The sequence below is a fragment of the Girardinichthys multiradiatus genome, chromosome 20, assembly GCF_021462225.1.
Source record: "Girardinichthys multiradiatus isolate DD_20200921_A chromosome 20, DD_fGirMul_XY1, whole genome shotgun sequence".
NCBI lineage: Eukaryota > Metazoa > Chordata > Actinopteri > Cyprinodontiformes > Goodeidae > Girardinichthys > Girardinichthys multiradiatus.
In genome coordinates this window covers 34,513,021-34,535,626 of record NC_061812.1, presented here as the reverse complement: position 1 = coordinate 34,535,626, position 22,606 = coordinate 34,513,021, and the positions used below count along the sequence as shown (strand labels likewise).

At 39.4% G+C, this 22,606-nt stretch overlaps 1 protein-coding gene and 1 long non-coding RNA gene across 5 annotated transcripts in view; one reads left to right on the top strand and one right to left on the bottom strand.

Annotated features, from left to right (window-relative positions):
• Window positions 1-22,606, bottom strand: part of LOC124856168 (plexin-A1-like) — a 271,437-nt gene that overhangs the window by 64,465 nt on the left and 184,366 nt on the right. For all 4 annotated transcript variants that reach the window (XM_047346402.1, XM_047346404.1, XM_047346403.1 and 1 more), the window contains exons 11-12: window positions 12,035-12,131; window positions 8,008-8,198 (exon numbers count right to left, since the gene is read on the bottom strand). In XM_047346402.1, coding sequence (XP_047202358.1) covers window positions 8,008-8,198; window positions 12,035-12,131 — 288 coding nt within the window. The remainder of the gene's footprint in view (window positions 1-8,007; window positions 8,199-12,034; window positions 12,132-22,606) is intronic.
• On the top strand, window positions 741-20,630 carry LOC124856170. Its single transcript, XR_007035268.1, has 4 exons — window positions 741-825; window positions 2,434-2,508; window positions 13,636-13,733; window positions 20,395-20,630. It is a non-coding gene; the product is annotated as an uncharacterized LOC124856170 (long non-coding RNA).

Genomic DNA, 22,606 nt, shown 5'->3' with positions numbered 1-22,606 from the left:
AAGGGGCAGCTTATCAAACACACATACACACGAATTGGTTCATCAACAACTAAACAGCACAAACAAAAAGGCCTTTTTGATAAAAGCCGCCAGCCTAAACACTCGCTCTATTCTCTGCTTGCCGTCACAAGGCTTTACACCCATTCAGCGCCGTTTTTTTTCTTCCTTTGTGGCATCCTTGTCCTGTTGTGTTGAAGGCTTTGTGTCAGGCCCATTGCGTCTGACTAAGCAGCAGCGCACAGATAGCATCTGCTCGTTATAGGAAGGGGAGGAGAACGGGAGAAGAAAGCAGGGGGCACGCAGAGATGATATGCACGCTGCGTACGGCCTCTGAAGTTATCTGCAGTGTGGCAAGTCCTCTCAGAAAAACAAATCGTCACAAACAAAATGATGGTGGTATTGACAAATATTACATCTTCACAAGAGGTTGAGTGATGGCCAAACCCATATGGCCACAAATTCCAGTCATAAATATATATCTTGTGTGTGTGTGTAAAACAGATTTGTACTTGTAAAAAAATAATTTAAAAAGTTGGAAATGTTCTTTTGTAAGGTCTGTTTACAGATACAAAGTTAAAAACTACGTGTAAAAATCTGTGCTCAAGTTCCCCAACTTGCGTGTCAGTTTCAACTTGCAAGTACGAATTTTAACCAGAAATTTATTCTCTCAGCCGATTGGTCAGTGTCATGTCAATCACAAATTTAACAATCCAATCAGAGAACAGATGAGTTTGGCTGTAGTGGAGGCTTTTTACTGAGCGGTAGGTCCTGGAGGGACACTGGATTTTAAAGATGGAGTATGGCACCAGCGCAACTGCGGCTCAGGTAGGCATTACTTAATGGTTTAGTGGAACAATAACAAGATCATTGTCCAGATAAATATTTTTAAAATTCACGTACGGTTACTATACCCTGTCATTATGTGAGGTGCAGATCAGACAAGCTGCTTCCATTTGAAGCAGAGCATTCCATGTTAACAGTCTTGATAAAAGCTAGCTTAAACAGGGATCACAGCATCGCTCCTCACGTCACACATGTTCAAATATTCCCTTCTGTGGTCAGTTCAGTCTGCTTAAAAATCACCACCATGGAGAATAATGTCTTCTGATATAAAAATAGTCTTGATAAGATCTCGTGTTGGTAACAGAACTGATTGCTCTGAGGTTACGTCAACCCTGTCACTTTAAGGAATGACACTAAGGAGTACTTTGTCATGCCAAAATGCACCTATAGCAACTGGAATACAGTACGCAAAGTCTGTTGATATTTTGTTTACCGTTTGTCAAATGTGTTTTGGTACTTTTTAATTATGTTACTTTTTTATTATGTTATTTATCTTAAAGTATGCTATGCTAAAATTGTGGATCATCTGTGTTGTCATGGTAACATTCAAGCAGTTGACAATTAGCCACAGTCATCATCATCATTTTAATATTTATAAAGCGCTTCACAAACCAAAGTGCTGTACGGGTGAATAACAGAGAAAATAGAAAAAAGATTTAATAAAACAATAAAAAACCACAAACAATAACAAAAAGGTTAACAATATAGGCAAAGAAATCAGCAATAAACAACAACAAAGACTGGTGTATTGCTCATGCTCTCTGGAATTAAAGGTTAAAAAGATGAGTTTTTAAAAGAGATTTATAATCATTTAAAGTTACAAGCAGACCTCACAGGAAGAGGGAGACTGTTCCAGAACCTAGGAGCTGCGGCTGAAAAAGCTTCATCCCCCCTGGTCACTGCCATCAGCTCCTGGGGAAGCAGCATCAGAGCCAGGGACTTAAAAAAGCTCAACAAGCTGATAAAAAAGGCTGGCTCTGTTCTGGGGACTCCTCTGGAACCTCTGGAGATCATTGTGGAAAGACGGATTCTTCATAAAATGAAGAACATTATGGAGAACCCTGAGCATCCTGTTCATGAGACTGTCCTACAACAACAGTGTCTTCAGTCAGAGGCTTATTCAGATCTACTGTAAGACGGAGCGCTACAGGAGATCCTTCCTGCCCACAGCCATCAGCATCTACAATGGCTCTTTGAGGAGACCTTCATAATATGAGCTATAACAACATTTAATTTCCCTTTGGGATTAATAAAGTATTTTTGAATTGAATTGAATTGGTCACGAGTCCAGGGGAGACTGGACTCTGAGCTGTCCAGATGTTGCCTGGACAGCTCCGGGTCCAGGCGGCATCTGGACTTTGAGCTGTTGGTCTTGAGAGTTTAGAGTTCTACTGGGGATGTGTGGATGTCAAAGCTTGTTGAGGTAGAGGTGCCAGACCGTTCAGATATTTAAAAACTAAAAGCTAAATCTTAAAACCAATTCTAAGAGAAATAAAGTGTACTTCTAGAGAGAACCTTTCTTAAATAGGACAGTGTGTGATTCAGCCCTAGGGAAATCTGCAAATCATTTAAAATTGTTTTACTTAACAGGAAAATGAAAATCAAGAGGGCCTTGGTCTATTTCCCTCCAGCATGGAGGACCTGGGTCATTCCTGTGACTCTTTGGTAAGTTAATTGTTTTCCTTTATTGAAGAAAAAAAAACATCAATACCTTTAATATAAGATGGGACAGGTTAGAGCATATTTAAGAAAAATACATTTAAATGCCATTCAGTTTGTCAACTACATTTAATAGGTATTCCGCATAAAAAGATCTTCATAAGATTGCTATTTTGTGTAATTTATCTTTATGCAATGGGGTGGTTCATTGTGCTTAAAGTGGATTTTATATGATATCAGTAACTCTTATCTTCTTCTATCAGGTGGTTTTAGGAAGGCAGGTTTTGCACTTTCAAAATAGGCTAGAGCAATCCTGTCAACAAAATGTCATCTTTTGGTTACCTGGTTCCAGTTGTTTAATTGATTTCTTATACATTTTATGAGTGCAAGTACGAAGAATTTTTCTATAGAAATAAACTTGTCCTGCTTCCGTCTAAGATAACATATTGTTCTGTATCTCAATATAAGGATTTTGGAAGAGGATAATGCTACTCAGATGATCAAATAGAATACACATAATAGCATTGCACACAACAAAATATTTTTATGCAAACATTTTCTAGGTACTTGAAGCTCCTCACCAGCTCAGCTGTCTCATCCCTTCTGATATAGATAGGAGAAGGTCTACCATTGTTGTTGACAGCTAGCTGGCGAAAGGGGGAGGCCCAAGATGTATGTTTCCAAGGTCAGCCTCCAAGATCTAATGAATATAGATGCATTCCTATCTACACATGCACAAAGCTGAAATTCCCAGTGTTTTTTGTTTTTTTTAACAAAATCCAGTTCATGACTACACAGTCTGGTTTAGAAGCACAAAATATTTATGACTGGAATTTGTGCCCATAAACCCAGGGACACGCTCCTTTTTGAGTCAAAATAAAAACCCTATTTTTTAAATAATTCCCATGACTCCTCAACTTGTCCCATCACAATGGCTAAATTAATTATTAATAAGATAAGCAATAAAGATGTGTGAAGAACATTCAGTGTCAGAAGTCAAAACCCATTCAGGGCCAATTATAACATTCTAGCTCAACTCCAGGGACAAAGAAGGACTCATAAAAAAGTAAACAACTGCCATCATGCCGTAATTGTTCCTTTATGAACAGGAATTGCAAGCATTTAAACCGGCCCTTTTTATGTCTGTTTGTGCAGTAACAATGAGGCCCATTGTTCAGCACTAAAACTCGATCAGCAAATCAAAGTGGCCCGGTCGATAAAGGCTTGTAAAAGGAGCAGAATCTATCTCTGTGTTGACAGACGGGAAAATGACGGAAGAGGATGGGACATTTAGAGCAATTGGAATAGGGGGAAAAAGGAAAATTTGAGATGCTAAAGATGCAGAGAGGAAAAGAATTAGCTGAGCTGGACATGAGAAAGCTGCTGCAGAAAGTCTTGGAGCTTAATAGCAGACAGTAGAGAGAGCATTCGCCTTTTATAAGCACATAAATGACATTTTCACTTCTCCACAGGAAAAGCCAATGATTTATGTAATCCACTTCCTTATATTCAAAAGCTGACAAAATGCAAAAAACAAACTCGACAGCACACAACTGTGCTACTGTACATGCGGAAGAACTAAAAATGCACCATTACCGCCCCCACACTGGCAAGGCCGGCTCCGTTTTAATTGGTTTCTGAGGGCTTACTGTGATGCTCTTTCTGTCCCAAAGGAGACTGCAAGCAGGAGATGATGGATGATGGTGGGCCAGGTAGCATCCAGGACCAGTAAAGGGACGTTTTTGCTTTATACTGGGACACAGAGACACTGTGTGTGTGTGTGTGTGTGTGTGTGTGTGTGTGTGTGCTTCACTCTGTGTGACTTTGAACGTGATCTTGAGGACTATACAGGTCAACCAAGCTGGAGATTAATTTGCCGTTCTAAATGTAAGAGACTCAAGACTTACAGTGCCTTGCAAATGTATTGAACATTTTTTATCACTTAAACACTTCTATGCATTCTATTAGGATCTTATGTGATAGACCCACACAAGGTAGTGTGGAAGAAAAGGGATACATGGATTTAAATTTTTCCTTGAATAAAATAGAAAGTCTGAAGTGTGGTGTATTCAGCTGCTTGAGTCAGTACTTTGTAGGACCACCTCTTTTGGGGCATGTCAACACTGACATTTTTACCCATTCTTCCTTGCGAATAAAACTTTAAGCTCACACAAATAGGACAAAGAGTGTTTGTGTAGAGCAATTTTCAAGTCTTATCACAGATTCTCCATTGGATTTAGGTCTAGACCGTAACTGGGCTATTCTAACACATGAATATATATTTGAGGCCAGATATGTAGAGTCCACTACTAACTGGTGACCTGTCAACAGATTCTCCCGCCTCAGTGATAAATGCTCTCCTTGCCCTGCTTGTCAGATTAGCTGGACAGCCATGTTTTAGTTGATTTACATTTTCCATTTTCATCATGGTGGACTAAACAGTGCTTTACAAGATTTACAAAGCCTGGGACATTGTTTTATCACCCAACCCTGCTTTAAACTTCTCCACAGCTTTATCCCTGACCTATCTGCTGGGTACTTTGGTTCACCTGATGCTATTTGTTCAGTAGCCTCTGGGGTCTTCACAGAATAGCTGGATTTAAGATTAAATTGAATTACAAAAAATGGACTCTATTTACTAATTAGGACAAGTTTGAAGGCAATTTGTTGCAATGGATCGCATTATTTTAGTATCAGAGTAAAGAGAACTGAATAGAAATTCACACCCATTCTTCAACTTTATATTTGTAAAAATATTGATAACCATGCATCCTTCTTCCTAATTATGCATTACTTAATGCCAGTCTAAAACATAAAATGCCAATAAAATACTTTGTAAACTGTAGTCAGAGCGTGAAAATGTGAAATATTTACTGTATGTGAACATGTACATCAACACACAAATCTGGTAATTGCTGGATGGACATCGTCAGGCCAGTGAAGGATCACAAAATGAAGTCAGAAATTGAGCAGCTTAAGGTCCTAATTTTGCCATTTCTAAAATCACAATTTAACTCCTAACATTAACTGCTGATCAGGTGCCAGAGCTGTTATGGAAACGGTGCCTAAGTGACCACAAACAAACCATTTCAAATGGGCAGTTGCACAACAAACAGGTTAACCACGTGCCGTTCTGAAGTCTCTGGCCAACTGTGTCAACATGTATACTATGTTCTGTGGTGTTTCCTTCCTGCCTGGACACATACACCTCCAGCCCAAGTGAAATTAGAGGCCACAAGGCAGATTGCATGTTGTAACACCAAGCTCAGTTGCTAGAAACAAATAAGGAGACTAACAATGGGAAATATGGACTGACGGGGTGACTGGTAGGAAGCAGAACTATATTTAGTTCGTGTGGCTGATGTGATGCTCTTTGGGCGAAAGAATAAAATGGCAAATCAAAGAAAAGAGATTTTCATCTGCGGGGGTTCATTTGGCATTAAATGTCGGATAGTAAATGTCATAGGTGGAGAAAAGAGGTGAGGACGCTGGTGGAGCTCGCAATTAATAATGCCTCCTTCCAATGTCTCCCCCAGCTCTGTTTTTTTTATTGTTGTCTCTCTTCCTGCCCTCTGGAACCAGCAGCATCCTCTCCCGTTGATTCTGAAGCGTTTCTCTGCCAGCTTTTTGACTGCCACCAACATCTTGCCCGGAGGGTAGAATTTAGCCCTACGTATGCATAGAGGAGCAAATGACTGCATGCAACCACCCCCTCACCTCTCTCCTACACACACAGCCCAATGTCTCTGTATGCTTGTTTCTAAGAGATAACTAAAGTGAGCATGAAGGGAGAAGGAGCATTAGTTCAGGGATTTATATATATATATATATATATATATATATATATATATATATATATACACACACACACACACACACATACATGCATCATATACATACATGAATTATCTCAGCTAAGGTAATGATTTTGTAGCTCAAGAAAAAAAGGGAAAACTGACAGTAGCTGAAAGGGCTGAATGTCAAGACATGTCTCACAGACCATTGAGTAAGTTTCATGCTGGGCTGTGTGTGTGTCCATACCAGTGGTGAGCACTGTGGGCATAGTGACCCAGGTCACAGCCAGACGAGGACCACTGCCATGGTTGCTGATGGTAACAGATGGTTACATTGCGGTGTGTAGATGGCTCAGCTCCCTCAGCCTATCATGTGCATGTATGAAAAAGTGCACACAAGCATACCACCCACAGTGGGACATAATACACAGAACCCTATATCTAAGTTTTTTCCCTTGTGTGCTGATTTGCCTCCTGTGATGTATGATGTTCCTTTCATTAGCCAAGGCCAACAACAACATAGCACAAGGAGAGACTACACATTTCTTTCCATTAAAGGGGCAAACTCTTTAGATTTGAGGGCCAGAAAACCTGGTGTAAAAAAATGGTGTAGTATAAAGTAAGTATAACACAAACATTATTATGTTGTTTTTCTTTTTAAAGCAAATCATTTGTTTGAAAACCCCAATTTTTTGACACAAAATGAGCTTTTGGAGCCAGGGTTTCCCAAATGGACACTGAGCCGTGGGGGTGGAAGTTTCATGGTTTGACAATGCTTTATTGCAACTGGACCAAGCCAGCTGACCATCGCTGAATCCACCATGAATTCTGCCGTGTATAAGAGAGTAATTGAGGAAAATCTGACTATCTGTAAGAAACAGTTTAGCCGAAGCAGAATTGGACCCTGAAACAGGATAATGGCTCAAAACATACAAGTAAAGATACCAAGGATTGGGTGAATATTAAGAAATTAAAAGTTCTGTCTGAGTCAAAGTCAAAGGAATGGTATATAGATATCTATAACTAAATATAGTTTTAGACACACTTTCTCACTTAGTGGGTCTCTTTATTTTCATGACTATTTGTTTTGTAGATTCTAACCAAAAACAACAAAACTGTGAATGAACACAGAATTATACAGTAAAAACAAAAGTGTGAAATAACATTTTTATATTTTAGATTGTTCAAAATAATGTATTTTCTACATGAGCTTCATGAGGTGGTCACCTGAAATGGTTTTCCAAAGAGCCTTGAAAGAACTTCCCAGAGGTTCATTGAGAGACGGTCAAAGGTCAATATTTCAGTCATTACAGCAAAGGGCGGCTACTTTAAGAAATCTAAAATATAAAACATATTTAAAGTTATTTTGCAATTTTTCGTTTGCTACATAATTCCATAGGTGTTCATCTAAGTACAATGTAAATAGTCATGAATATAAAGAAAACCATTAAATGACAAAGTGTGTTTAAAACGTCAGTCAGTCTCTCTTTCTCTCTTATTATTGTCATTGCAAGAAAAATGTTTGACGAAAAGACAAGAAAGAAAGACAAGAAAATATCTATTTTCTTTTTAAAATTTGTCAAACGTTTAATGTTTTATGAGGTATGTGACTGCATGTAAAGCATGAACACCATGTTTGTCTGTGATATAATTAATCTTTTATATGTACCCTTGCAACATCTTTTTATGTATTACTGAAATTAGGGCTTACCTTTGTGATCTTTGGGTGTGCACAGCGGCTGTTTCCAGTTGTAGCGTGCATCCAGATGCTCTCTGGGGGAGTGCACTCCTGTCTGAGGGAGCACTTCTTCTCTCCTACGCACCAGCCACACTCGAACTTGGGGTTGGCCTTCAAACACATGCCGCAGCTGTCTCTTAGTGCAAAACACTTATACAGGTGAGCTGCAGATGAGAAGAACAGTAACAACTGCGATTTAAGTGTTTTTACATTATTAGGGAAGATAATACATTGTCGACAATTTCTTCTAATTATCATAAGCCAAACTAACAAAGATAAACAACAAAACTTTCTTATTTTGACATAGACTGCATTCACGTTTCTAATTTAACAACACAAATGTGTTTGGTAAGACAAAGTCAAGGCTCGTTCACTCAAAGACAACTTCCTCCTATTTCCAGTTTTAACTCCAAATCCCACTGGTCAAAGAGCAGCTGTAAAAAAACCTGTACCAATTACTGGCAGCTAAACGATTTCCCTGTAATTACATTAACCTAACCATATTTATGATGGAGAAGCATTGCTAACACTCCACCAGATGTTAACCCTGATGGTCGGGGGACATCTTTGTCCAGTAGATGCACTCAGGAGATTCATATTAGCGATAACACAAGGCAGAGCCACCGATGCCTGATGCTGATACTGTCTCAATGTGTTATTTGTTACAGACACACTCGTATGACATCAGATGCAGCTCGGCAGCTCTAGAAAAATGAAATGTGAGACAACAGCAGCTTGCTTGGTACATTTAGACAACAGGGGATGATCAATACATGAAGTCATATATACATATATATATATATATATACATATATACATATATATATATATACATATATATATATACATATATACATATATACATATATATATACATATATACATATATACATATATATATACATATATACATATATACATATATATATATACATATATATATATACATATACATATATATATATACATATATATATATATATATATATACATATACATATATATATATATATATATATATATATATATATATGTATGTATGTTATATTACTAACAAATGGCAGCAATCACTGCTTTACCATTGTTTAAGATGAAACGGCTACATATATAGAATATGTCAAGACAGAATCCGTCTGCTTCTAGCTGTGTCTGCAACCATCAAAGAGTAACAACGAGAACCAGACAATGACACTCCCTGTGAGAGCGCGTACATCCACACTGTGTACATCCACAGGCCATATCGAACACTGGTGATGAGGTTATTTTAGCTCACAGCAGGGGAATAATGTTATAGTCCCCCTGTTGTGCTGTATAAGCCACAATAATAAAGACAGCACTATGAAGAGTGTTATACCAGTAATTATGTCCAACAGACGATGATCTCATTGTCTTGTCCCACAGTGGTGCATTGAGCATGTATGATTTTAATCACTACCCGCATGGCTCTTTATTTGGAGGGTAATATGGGGTTATATACATTCCATGTATATTGAATTCACATAAATATTGAAGATCCAATAACCAGGCATTTCCATACATTGTATAATAATATCCATAGTGTTTTTTCCCATCACTGTCTGACATTAAATAACACAAAACCCTTCCTGTTTCGGAAGGGGTCACTTAGGATTACCAAAATTATTTCTATTTGCTAAATTCCAGAACAAGCCATTACCTTGAAAGCAGCATTAAAAGCAAGATAACAATTTGGCAATGGAATCAGGGATGAACCCTTAAATTTGGAGACATGTCTTGTGGTCTGATGAAGCTGAGATTAAAGTATTGGACCATGATAACCACTGTTACATTTGGAGGACAAAGCAGAAGCTTGCAAACTTAGAAAACCCCCAAAAGTTTAAGTAGGAGGGTGGAAACATAATGGCGGGTGGGTGTTTTGCAGCAGGAGGGTTTGGTGTATTTCACAAAGCAGATTAGGAAAGAACATAATGTGGAAATATTGAAGCAACATTCCTAAGCATACATCCAAACATTTTTCAAAGTGGCTTAAGGGCAACAACGTTTTTGCCACAACAATGCCCCAATCTCAGTCCCATAGAGAACATGTGGGCGGAGCAAGGAGGCCAACAAACCTGAGGCCTTTACAGCAATGTGATTGCAATATTATTGCTAATTAATGTGCTTTTGCTCACGCCCTTCTTCCTGTCTGACATCTTTACTAATCTTTCTCACCATCTATTTTATCATGTGTGAGCATCAACTGCAGTGGGATTCCACCCATGAATAACATTTGCATACAAACAATGGATTCATGACATTTAAAATATAACTGCCAACAGATATAGCGTTTTAAAGTCCTTTGCCATACTAAAATTGCTAATGCCGATTTAACTATCAAGTAAAACTGTATTTGGATATATTATGCAGCTATAATTCTAATTTTTCAAATTATGACTATGGTTCTAAATCATGTAAAGAGTGTCATAGGCACTGTTAATAGCAAAGAAAAAAAGAGGAATAAATAGAATTTGTTGGCAAATTTCTATATTGCATACATAATATCCATAAATATCTCATCCTTGTTTTTACCACTATTACAGATGCCTCAGTCCAAATGAATCAAAACCATGTGATAGAAAGTTCTACTAAAATCAGTAAAATAACAGCAAAACCATAATATGAGGTTGCAAGTATCAAGGTGCAACAAAGTTAAGAAAATTACGCTTTCAAAACTGTTTAAATCTTTTATTAAGCCATTCTTGAGCTGCCAGAGAAAGTGCCGCTTGGACTGAGTTTTCTGCTGACGTGTTTAATGCCGCCCTCACACGTTTTGCTGCACACTGCCTGTGAGCTGGCTGAAAAAGTTGACTACACCTTCTTGTCGTTTGCAAGATAGATCAACTTGGCTGTTTAGAAATACTGCCAGTCATATAAAATAAAAACATTGCTGGTGTGGAAAGTAAAGGAGTATCACATATCCCTCCTAACAGAATCATGTTTGTTAAACAGCTGACTGCAGGGGTTTACTGGAGCAGAACCATCCATTGTCTATATCTGCTTAACCTTGAGGGGCACGGGGGACACCAGTGGTCATTAGTCGAGAGGTGGGGTACACCCTGGACAAGTCTCTTGTCCATAACAGGGCAACAGAGAGAAGGTCAGGACAAGGTCAATTTGGAAAGACCATTTAACCTAAAAAATGCATGTTTCTGATTTGTGAAAGGAAACTGTAGTACCTAGAAAGAACTCAGACATTTATTGTTCCTTTTCTATTTTTAAGTAAAAAGTAATTTAATCAAGTTGTATGTTTTTGATTTAAATGTTTGCGTAAATACAGTTAAAAACGGGTATTTTTGTTCATGCTTACCATGAGAATCTCATACCAGTCTATGCTTTTAACTGACAGATCATATCAGTTTTAGGAAAAAGATGATTTTAATATATTTTTGCATAATGTGCTAAAAAAGAAAATCCAATTTGCTCACATGTTCAGACCGACTAAGTGGCCGAAAACATGAAACATACAGATGGTAATTAACTGTTAGGAACAGCAGAGAATAAACATAGTGTAGGAGCCATTTGTGTTCTTGGTGTTGGGTTATAGTTTGATTTATTTTATTTGGTTTGTTTTGGGTGGTATTTTCACGCTAGTTTACACACTGACCTATATTTCGTTCTACCACTGGTGGCGGTGTAGGGTGAAAGTTATATAGGTGCAGAGGTGAGAAGGCAAAAGGTTTGGGTGAGGGAAGGTCCTACGGTTTTTAACGCTCTGTAGGCCAAACCTAGCTTTTCTTGGTGATCTTGTGTTGTGTTGGAGCCCAGTGGATTAAGCAATCAAACCTCGCAAGCCGTTCAATAAATGGGAGCATTCCCCAACATATTTGACAGTATGGACATTGTTTGTAAGCGCGTTGGAACCTGGATCCGCCCAAACCCAGAAGCGACCAAATTAATGGAACTTGATGGTCGCTACACATAGATGCAATGTTCTAACAATGTGTAAATGGAGTCTTAAGCAAATGACATTCCTCTAACTCACCTTTAATGTTGTTGGGGTTGTCAATAACAAAGTTTCCATTCCAAACTACAGACAGGTCCACCGGCAAGTCACTGATATCGCTGCCTTCATAAGTATACTGAAAGAAAAAACAAAATGAACAGCAAGATTAGTACCAAGTTGTTCATGTAAACTTCTTCTTACAATAGTAAAACATGCATTAGTCCAATAAAAGAAGGAACAAGTAAGAGGAACATTGGGAAAAAGAAACAGAGTTCAGCTACTAGCTGGTAGTAATGTGATATGCTATGGCGCCCACACAGTTAAAGAGCTATAAAAATGAAGTATGAGAGACAGGTTATATTGTGATTTTCACACATGGCACATCTACGTCTCCCTGGTAGAGCGCAGAGTTGATTAAGAAATTGGGATCCCCATCACTGCATGACTCATTCCATCCCAGTGATGAATGAAAAGCCTAATATATCTCCAACAATAATATTCTCATCTAATTTCATTTTTGCATCCTGAACTAATAAGAGTTGAAACGTAATTGACTCCTCGTCGGCATAATCAGTTTTATGGATTTGCTTTAAATGAGACAACAAGCCTCAGAAGCGGTAATCTGATGGCGGTGTGTGAACTGAAGGGATGACATAGAAAAGAGCTCCTTTGAGACCCCTCCTAACAAATAAATGATGACAATTATCGCTACCAAATAAAATGCAGCTTCAGAAGGTACACCTCCTCTCTTGTGATTCACACAGAGGTAAACTGTCTTCACAAAAGCCATCCAGAAGTAGTGCTGAAAGCAGAAGCAGCATTATCACTTTCTCTCTTCCTACAGTGCCAGGCACATTTATTGGCACTGCTAACAATCTCCTGAAGCAAGATGTAACTGTAGCTTTTTCTAAAATGTATACTTCCAGAAACTAAGGTCCATTTCTATTAGCCGCTGACCTCTAGACTGGAGGAGGACCCCTATCTTGCCACCAGAAACAGTGAGGGGGATAAAAAAAAAAAAGATGATAAATCTCCAAAACTATACTGTTGTAGAACTGCAGCAAAGAGTGCTATGTTGGGGTCATCAAGTTACTCTAACAACCGTTCGGTACCATCTACATGCTAACCTGTTGTTTGGACTAATGCCAAAGAAGGACTTTTCTATCCTCCCATCACAAACCTGGACTAGAGTTTTCTAAACTCTACAGGGACGTTAACTTGAACTGTGTGCTTTCATCAGATGAGAACAGGAATGAGCTTTTTGGCCACAAACACTTTTGGATGGGTTTGGGGTGAAACAAAGGAGGAATGTGCAGAAAATCACCTCAAGACCACTCTTAAGTACAGTGGAGAATCTATGATGCTGTGGGCCTTTTTCTTTCAAAGGGCCTTGGAACCTCATTTGAGGGCATGGCATGATTACGCTTTTGAAATACCAGGTGATTTCATCTGAAGAATCAAATCTGCTTCCTTGTAAAATGCCACACTAATAATCATGCAAAACATATGGTAAGTCAGGACAGAACTGGCTCTCCATGCACAAAATTAATCTCTCTCAATGGTCATCTCTGACACTGTCCACATAAACCTGGACATTTTTCAACTAATTGTGATTTTCTGTACCATTTCTACTTCTCAAGCCCAAGGCCTACATCTTGTAGAAAATCACTGACGTTAACAGAAGAGAAGAAAGGATAACAGGACCCAGGAGTTTGGATAATCCTGACTGTCCAAGGAGGTATGGTTAAAAACTCTTCTCTCTGTTCGCCCATATACAGGTCCTTCTCAAAATATTAGCATATTGTGATAAAGTTTGTTATTTTCCATAATGTCATGATGAAAATTTAACATTCATATATTTTAGATTCATTGCACACTAACTGAAATATTTCAGGTCTTTTATTGTCTTAATACGGATGATTGTGGCATACAGCTCATGAAAACCCAAAATTCCTATCTCACAAAATTAGCATATTTCATCCGACCAATAAAAGAAAAGTGTTTTTAATACAAAAAACGCCAACCTTCAAATAATCATGTACAGTTATGCACTCAATACTTGGTCGGGAATCCTTTTGCAGAAATGACTGCTTCAATGCGGCGTGGCATGGAGGCAATCAGCCTGTGGCACTGCTGAGGTCTTATGGAGGCCCAGGATGCTTCGACAGCGGCCTTTAGCTCATCCAGAGTGTTGGGTCTTGAGTCTCTCAACGTTCTCTTCACAATATCCCACAGATTCTCTATGGGGTTCAGGTCAGGAGAGTTGGCAGGCCAATTGAGCACAGTGATACCATGGTCAGTAAACCATTTACCAGTGGTTTTGGCACTGTGAGCAGGTGCCAGGTCGTGCTGAAAAATGAAATCTTCATCTCCATAAAGCTTTTCAGCAGATGGAAGCATGAAGTGCTCCAAAATCTCCTGATAGCTAGCTGCATTGACCCTGCCCTTGATAAAACACAGTGGACCAACACCAGCAGCAGACCATCACTGACTTGACACTGGACTTCTGGCATTTTGGCATTTCTTTTTCCCCAGTCTTCCTCCAGACTCTGGCACCTTGATTTCCAAATGACATGCAGAATTTGCTTTCATCCAAAAAAAGTACTTTGGACCACTGAGCAACAGTCCAGTGCTGCTTCTCTGTAGCCCAGGTCAGGCGCTTCTTCCGCTGTTTGTGGTTCAAAAGTGGCTTGACCTGGGGAATGCGGCACCTGTAGCCCATTTCCTGCACATGCCTGTGCACGGTGGCTCTGGATGTTTCTACTCCAGACTCAGTTCACTGCTTCCACAGGTCCCCCAAGGTCTGGAATCGGCCCTTCTCCACAATCTTCCTTAGGGTCCGGTCACCTCTTCTCGTTGTGCAGCGTTTTCTGCCACACTTTTTCCTTCCCACAGACTTCCCACTGAAGTGCCTTGATACAGCACTCTGGGAACAGCCTATTCGTTCAGAAATTTATTTCTGTGTCTTACCCTCTTGCTTGAGGGTGTCAATAGTGGCCTTCTGGACAGCAGTCAGTTCGGCAGTCTTACCCATGATTGGGGTTTTGAGTAATGAACCAGGCTGGGAGTTTTAAAGGCCTCAGGAATCTTTTGCAGGTGTTTAGAGTTAACTCGTTGATTCAGATGATTAGGTTCATAGCTCGTTTAGAGACCCTTTTAATGATATGCTAATTTTGTGAGATAGGAATTTTGGGTTTTCATGAGCTGTATGCCAAAATCATCCGTATTAAGACAATAAAAGACCTGAAATATTTCAGTTAGTGTGCAATGAATCTAAAATATATGAATGTTAAATTTTCATCATGACATTATGGAAAATAATGAACTTTATCACAATATGCTAATATTTTGAGAAGGACCTGTATTGTAAAATGTTGAAGAAGACAACTAAGTGCGGTCCTTTTTGACAAAAAAGGGCTACACAAAGTACATTCAGGGTGACTGTGTTAAAAATTACTTCGTCAACTTAATAAATGTACACAGATTAAATGTTTAATTTTCTAATAGTTTTCAGTGCAAAAAGAGAACGTTGTTGCAAAAAAAAACCAAAACAAAACATGAATATATTCCCAATAAATGTGGCAGCCACTGCACATAATAGAACAGGTGGTGATACGCAACAGATTCCCTGACATGGGGATGGTGGCCTGCAGTAGCTTAGATTCGACCTAATATCATCACTCAGAAGGTGACCAATAGCTTTCCCCTCCTCTGCTATGGTCACCATCTTCAGTAGCTTCAGGGGGCAGAGATAGAAGGCCTCTTCTCTTGTGGTGAAGTGGTGATAAAATCTAATGTGAAAGCCCCTGTCTTAAGGCTACAGGGCCCTCACAGATTGAATGCAGCTACAACTTGCTACCACTAAGCCATATCTCACATTTCAGCTGGATACCGTGAGATTTATCTGAACATCTGTAGTCATAGTGATTTTAAATGTGTTTTAAGTGTGTGGTGAGGGGATGGAGGTGGTGATGAAATGTGCATAGACAAGATAAGAAAATGAAAGGACACAGCAATTTCACAATTTGTGAATAGTTTATTAATTCTTTCTTTGCTTCTGTGATTGGATGATTTGCATTAAGTGTGCCCCGAAGGTGGAAAAGAATAAAGAAACATGTCTTCATGTAGCACAGATAAAAAGTCTAGTTTCTAATTTTAAATTAGGAAGTCCTGCCAAAATGGGACATCAAGCACATTTTACCTCTGATTTATTCAGGCAATGGTGGACTACACAAGTAGAATCCTAAGTGAAAGTTGTGGTTCATGTCAAACTATGTACAGTAGGTTTATAGACCATATTCATAAAATTATCAAGGAAAAACTGTGTCTGTAACAAATATATGTAAGCAAAGAGTGCTACAAAAAACAACAAGCAGCAAGTAATGAGTCATGTACAAGAACATATTTGTTCTGTGTTACTGAAAGTCGAGAGGTGGGGTGAAATTTAAGAGAAGCTGTTGAGAAGAAGTCTGATCCAGCAATACGGGAAAAAGAGCAGAGAGCAGATTTTTCAGCAGCCGGGTGAAGGAGAAATAGCAAGGCCAAGATGGATGGAGGGAGGTGATTGTGTGTTATTCTGTGGACACCATTCATTTACACACGGAATAAGAGGCCATGGCTGGGCTATAAGCACCTGAACTGGTGGGGGCTAAAGTGAAATTGGCATTTTCAATTTGTTCTCTGACACGTCTGCCTTGGTCTATTCACACATTCCTCCTTCTCTCCTTATCCTCCTCCTGACTCCCGCCTCTTTCCCTCTTCTTCCTCTGCCTCTCATTATTCCTTCCCCACACCTCTGCACCATCCTCTCCTGGTATCAATCTCGGCCTAACTTTCTCTCCTCTATCTTTATGCCCCCAAAAAACCACAGTCAAACGAGGAAATATGATGCAGATTCCTTTAACGCATATACCAAACATCTCAGGCGCAGTGCTATAAATACACATCCCACACACGGGGCAGTTTTCAGAGAAGGTTGCTGGAAAATTTATCAAAGACTCAACAATCTCTCTGTGCAGGAAACATTAATGATATATAGTAACACATGTAAACATAGGAAGATAAAACACTCGTACAAACACCACATTCTAGACACCGGCTATTGTTTTTCTCTGGCTCAAACATACAGATTTCTTCGGCCTTTTCAATGTCCTCCCAATCCTGACCACCAAGAGACCACCCAGTCTGCCTGAGAACAAGATGTTTTCTGGGAGGGTGAGGAGAGCACATAAGTATGTTTGAGTGTGTGAGAGCATGCAAGACAATGGAACAGAAGAGCAAGAAAGATACACGGCAACGAATGAGAAACAAATAAATGAAAATGAAAGGAGAAAACAAATGACGCATCAGGAATAAAATTGATCCCAAAAAGGCAGAGGAGAAGGTGGGACATAAAGTGATTTAAAGAAGCCTTATATGTGATACATTAACACAAAGTAGGGCATAATTGTGAAGTGTAAAGTAAATGGATATACAGTTTTAAAATTGTTTCTCCAAATATGTATGTGTGGTATGTGTTTGGTACCAAGCTCTACCAGCTGTGCACTTTTTTTGCATTTTTAATGGCAAAATAAACTGGAAGGACAGAGTCTGTGAAAATCAAGAATCATTTCGTCACTGATACTAGATCGGATTAAGGTCTAAACTTTGACTAGGTCATTCTAACACATGAATATGCTTTGATCTAAAGCATTCCATTGTAGCTTTGGATGTACAACATATTTTCTTTCAGAATAACTCCATATATCCTCTCATTACCTCGGATCAGCTGCTCTCTGCAGCTGATCCAAGAAAAACATCATCAAAATCATGATGCTGCCACTACCATGTTTTTATGGTGGAAAAGGTGTGTTGCAGTGATGGTTTTCTTCTCATAACTTTTATCAACAAAGGGTTTCATCCTAAAGACTAATACTTGCCTCTCAAATATGAATCTCTTCAACTCCTACAGAGGAACCATGGGCCTCATGACTACTTCTCTGATTAATGCTGTCCTTGCTCGTCAGTTTAGGTGGACAGGTTTGCAGTTGCCCCGTATTCTTTTCATTTTCAGATAATGGATGGAACAGAGTTCTGTGAGATGTTCAAAGCTTAAAATATCTTTTTATAAGCTAGCCCAGCTGACAAGCTCTCCACAACTTTCTCCCTGACCTGTCTGTTGTGTTCCTTGGTCTTCAAGATGCTCACTGATGTTCTCCAACAAACCTCTGAGGCCTTAATAGAACAGTTGGATTATACTCAGATTACATTACAAACAGATGGACTTTATTTAATAATTAATACAATACTTTTGTAAGGAACTATAGCTGCAGGACATTGTATTTGGCAGGTGCTAAAGCTACTTTATTAACTCTGTTTTTTTCGCTTACCACCATCAGGTATGCCTTTCATATTCACACCTTTGTCTTTAAAGTAGTGATAGTCTAGTTGGAAACCAACGTGGCCAGTAGAGGCAGCATTATTTATGTAAATCTAATTAAGCTAAATTTAAACAGACTCAAAGAAACACAAAAAAATTTGTTATTAGGATTAGACAAGCCAAGGTGTTTAACCTAGAAAAAAAGGGATAGCGAGTACCATCTTTGATTAATGTTGCAGTGAAGGATATATGCCAGAACATTTTCAGTGAACCCATCAGGCACATTGATGTGTGAAAAACACCAAACAGCAGGCCCGAGGAAATCGCTTCCCTCCAGTAATCCAACGTCATATGTGTTATACAGGTCCTTCTCAAAATATTAGCATATTGTGATAAAGTTCATTATTTTCCATAATGTCATGATGAAAATTTAAAATTCATATATTTTAGATTCATTGCACACTAACTGAAATATTTCAGGTCTTTTATTGTCTTAATACGGATTATTTTAGCATACAGCTCATGAAAACCCAAAATTCCTATCTCACAAAATTAGCATATCATTAAAAGGGTCTCTAAACGAGCTATGAACCTAATCATCTGAATCAACGAGTTAACTCTAAACACCTGCAAAAGATTCCTGAGGCCTTTAAAACTCCCAGCCTGGTTCATCACTCAAAACCCCAATCATGGGTAAGACTGCCGACCTGACTGCTGTCCAGAAGGCCACTATTGACACCCTCAAGCAAGAGGGTAAGACACAGAAATAAATTTCTGAACGAATAGGCTGTTCCCAGAGTGCTGTATCAAGGCACCTCAGTGGGAAGTCTGTGGGAAGGAAAAAGTGTGGCAGAAAACGCTGCACAACAAGAAGAGGTGACCGGACCCTGAGGAAGATTGTGGAGAAGGGTCGATTCCAGACCTTGGGGGACCTGCGGAAGCAGTGGACTGAGTCTGGAGTAGAAACATCCAGAGCCACCGTGCACAGGCGTGTGCAGGAAATGGGCTACAGGTGCCGCATTCCCCAGGTCAAGCCACTTTTGAACCAGAAACAGCGGAAGAAGCGCCTGACCTGGGCTACAGAGAAGCAGCACTGGACTGTTGCTCAGTGGTCCAAAGTACTTTTTTCGGATGAAAGCAAATTCTGCATGTCATTCGGAAATCAAGGTGCCAGAGTCTGGAGGAAGACTGGGGAGAAGGAAATGCCAAAATGCCAGAAGTCCAGTGTCAAGTACCCACTTGGTCTGGGGTGCCGTGTCAGCTGCTGGTGTTGGTCCACTGTGTTTTATCAAGAGCAGGGTCAATGCAGCTAGCTATCAGGAGATTTTGGAGCACTTCATGCCTCTATCTGCTGAAAAGCTTTATGGAGATGAAGATTTCATTTTTCAGCACGACCTGGCACCTGCTCACAGTGCCAAAACCACTGGTAAATGGTTTACTGACCATGGTATCACTGTGCTCAATTGGCCTGCCAGCTCTCCTGACCTGAACCCCATAGAGAATCTGTGGGATATTGTGAAGAGAACGTTGAGAGACTCAAGACCCAACCCTTTGGATGAGCTAAAGGCCGCTATCGAAGCATCCTGGGCCTCCATAAGACCTCAGCAGTGCCACAGGCTGATTGCCTCCATGCCACGCCGCATTGAAGCAGTCATTTCTGCAAAAGGATTCCCGACCAAGTATTGAGTGCATAACTGTACATGATTATTTGAAGGTTGACAATTTTGTATTAAAAACAATTTTCTTTTATTGGTCGGATGAAATATGCTAATTTTGTGAGATAGGAATTTTGGGTTTTCATGAGCTGTATGCCAAAATCTTCCGTATTAAGACAATAAAAGACCTGAAATATTTCAGTTAGTGTGCAATGAATCTAAAATATATGAATGTTAAATTTTCATCATGACATTATGGAAAATAATGAACTTTATCACAATATGCTAATATTTTGAGAAGGACCTGTATGGCTCTATGCTGAATCCACTTCTATATTTTAGAGTCATTAACTGTGTCTTTGTGCTCCTGTGTTGTACTCCCTCAGGACAGATGACCTGCTACAGTAAAGGACAAGAGGTCAAGCCACCTTTCACGGTCACTGTCACTTTTCTGCTGAGCAGCGAATGAGAACATGCCCCATTTCCCCCTGAACCTGACAGCCAACTCCACTTGATATCCTAATAGATGACGAATGTAGGTGTACCCCTTAACCCTGCTTTACAGATGGACATGTAGTCTCTTTAAAAATCTCCACCACACACACCCCTATATTAAAGGCGTTTGCTTACCGCCCAGAACATCACTGCTTGGTCTTTACTCTCGTTTTTAGTTAGTGGAATAGGCGTCTGCCTGTGTTTGTACATCCATCAACAAAGAGATGGAGGTGGGGATTCATGTGCTGGGGAAGGAGAAGCGGTGGTTTCTGGGGTCTTTGTTAAAAAAACATTAATAAGTAGTAAGGGAGAGGTGTGTCTGGGCACGTATGTGGATAGGATGAGTAGCAGAGGGTGGGGGACGAACGTGGATTGTTAGGTTACAATCTAAAGTTCATCTCTCATTGCACCAGCTTATTAAAGTTTTAATGTAATTCAGTACAGTGGCACAATACATATTTCAAGAGTCAGTAAGATTTAAAGCATTATTTAAAATAAAGCATTATTATTACTCATAGCAACCAATTTATTATTGTCCTAAACAAGATAATTGAGAAGATGAAATTGTTTGAACATAATGAAGTTTCTAGTTTCAGGTTCAACATGATCCTAAAAAACACAAAACTGTTTCTAGGTTAGACATAGCACTTAAACCGGGGGTCCCCAATTAAAATAGCAGGAGGTCCACTACCTCCCTCGTCCAAACACTTTGGGACATTGGAACATTTTAAATCAAGAGAAAAAAATATTTTCTTTCATCTTTATTTAACACAAACTTTTTTTTTTAAAACTAGTGATCAATTTTTCATATGCCAATGAAATCATCTGCTGAACAGAAAAGTGCAATCTAATTTAAGTAGCAATGTTAAATGCACTTTGAGTGGCTCAGTCTAGCTGGGTCAGTACATCTTGGTAGAACAGTTCTGCTCTCCTTGTTTTGCTTGTGGCAGGATTGGTAATTTGCTTAACCTTTTCCTTAAGTTGTTGTCCTTCTTTTCCATCTTAACGTGTTTCTGCCACAGCTTCCATGCACTCTTTGATCATTTCCCAGTCAGTGAAAGTCTTTTTTGTGTTTTCCCAAAATCCACTGTACTCACAGTGAACACCCGTATGCTTACTGTTGTGCTGTAAGAGACCGTATGCTTCTGTCCATTCATCTTTAAATGTGTGATTTTCATAGTCCACATATTTTTGATGAAGCCATCTTCTTTTACTCACTCATCTGTGCACCACCAAGTCATTGTACTATCAGCAAGCATTAGTTCCCAAACTAGTAACTTAGCAACCCACATTAAAGGACCCGCATAGCTTCTTCTTTGTCGTTTTCTGGCGGTTGGCATACAACGCTGTGGTGCATTACTGCCACCAGTTGGCTTGGAGTGTGGACCAGAATGTCGCTGACCCACATAGCTGCCCGTCTGTTCAAAAGTCAGACGAAGCAGCAGGCAGGAATAAAATGTTTATAACTACAGAATAAATGAGAAAATGCTTTGCGGCTAGGGTACCAGTAGCAGCCCTGACTGAAGCAGCTCATTGCCTGACTTGCATCATGTGCAGCCAGACGCTCCGCAGGGCTATACCATATTAACACGAGATACAAGTGAAGTTAGGCACTGTAGGACAACATGCAGTAATATATAAATGTTTTAAATCAGGTTTGGTCCGGATTGGACGGCACGTTTATCCGGACCCTGGTCCGCTAATCCGTGACCTCTGGTCTAAACTGTCCTTCCTGTCTTTTTCTCCAACACTAATAAATGAAGCACATCCGCAGATTGTTTACTGAAATATAACAACTGCATAATTCGGAGGCTCCTAAAGTTGCGGTTGGGACCCCAATAAGGGGCACTAACCAATAAGCATAGGGTTTGGAGATCCCCTTCAGAAATCTCACAAAATAACAAACCTAATAACAGTAAAAGCCTGACAATAACATAACTGTTAGAACAGAACAAAAACAATACTAACAAACAGATAAAAACAAAAACTGTCTGTTGATGCTTTTTGTACTGTTATGGTACTCCGCAAACAAAGGGTATATACTCTACTACCGTCCTCAGTGTTTCATATAAAACATATTGCAGCCAGTTTAAGTTAAAGATA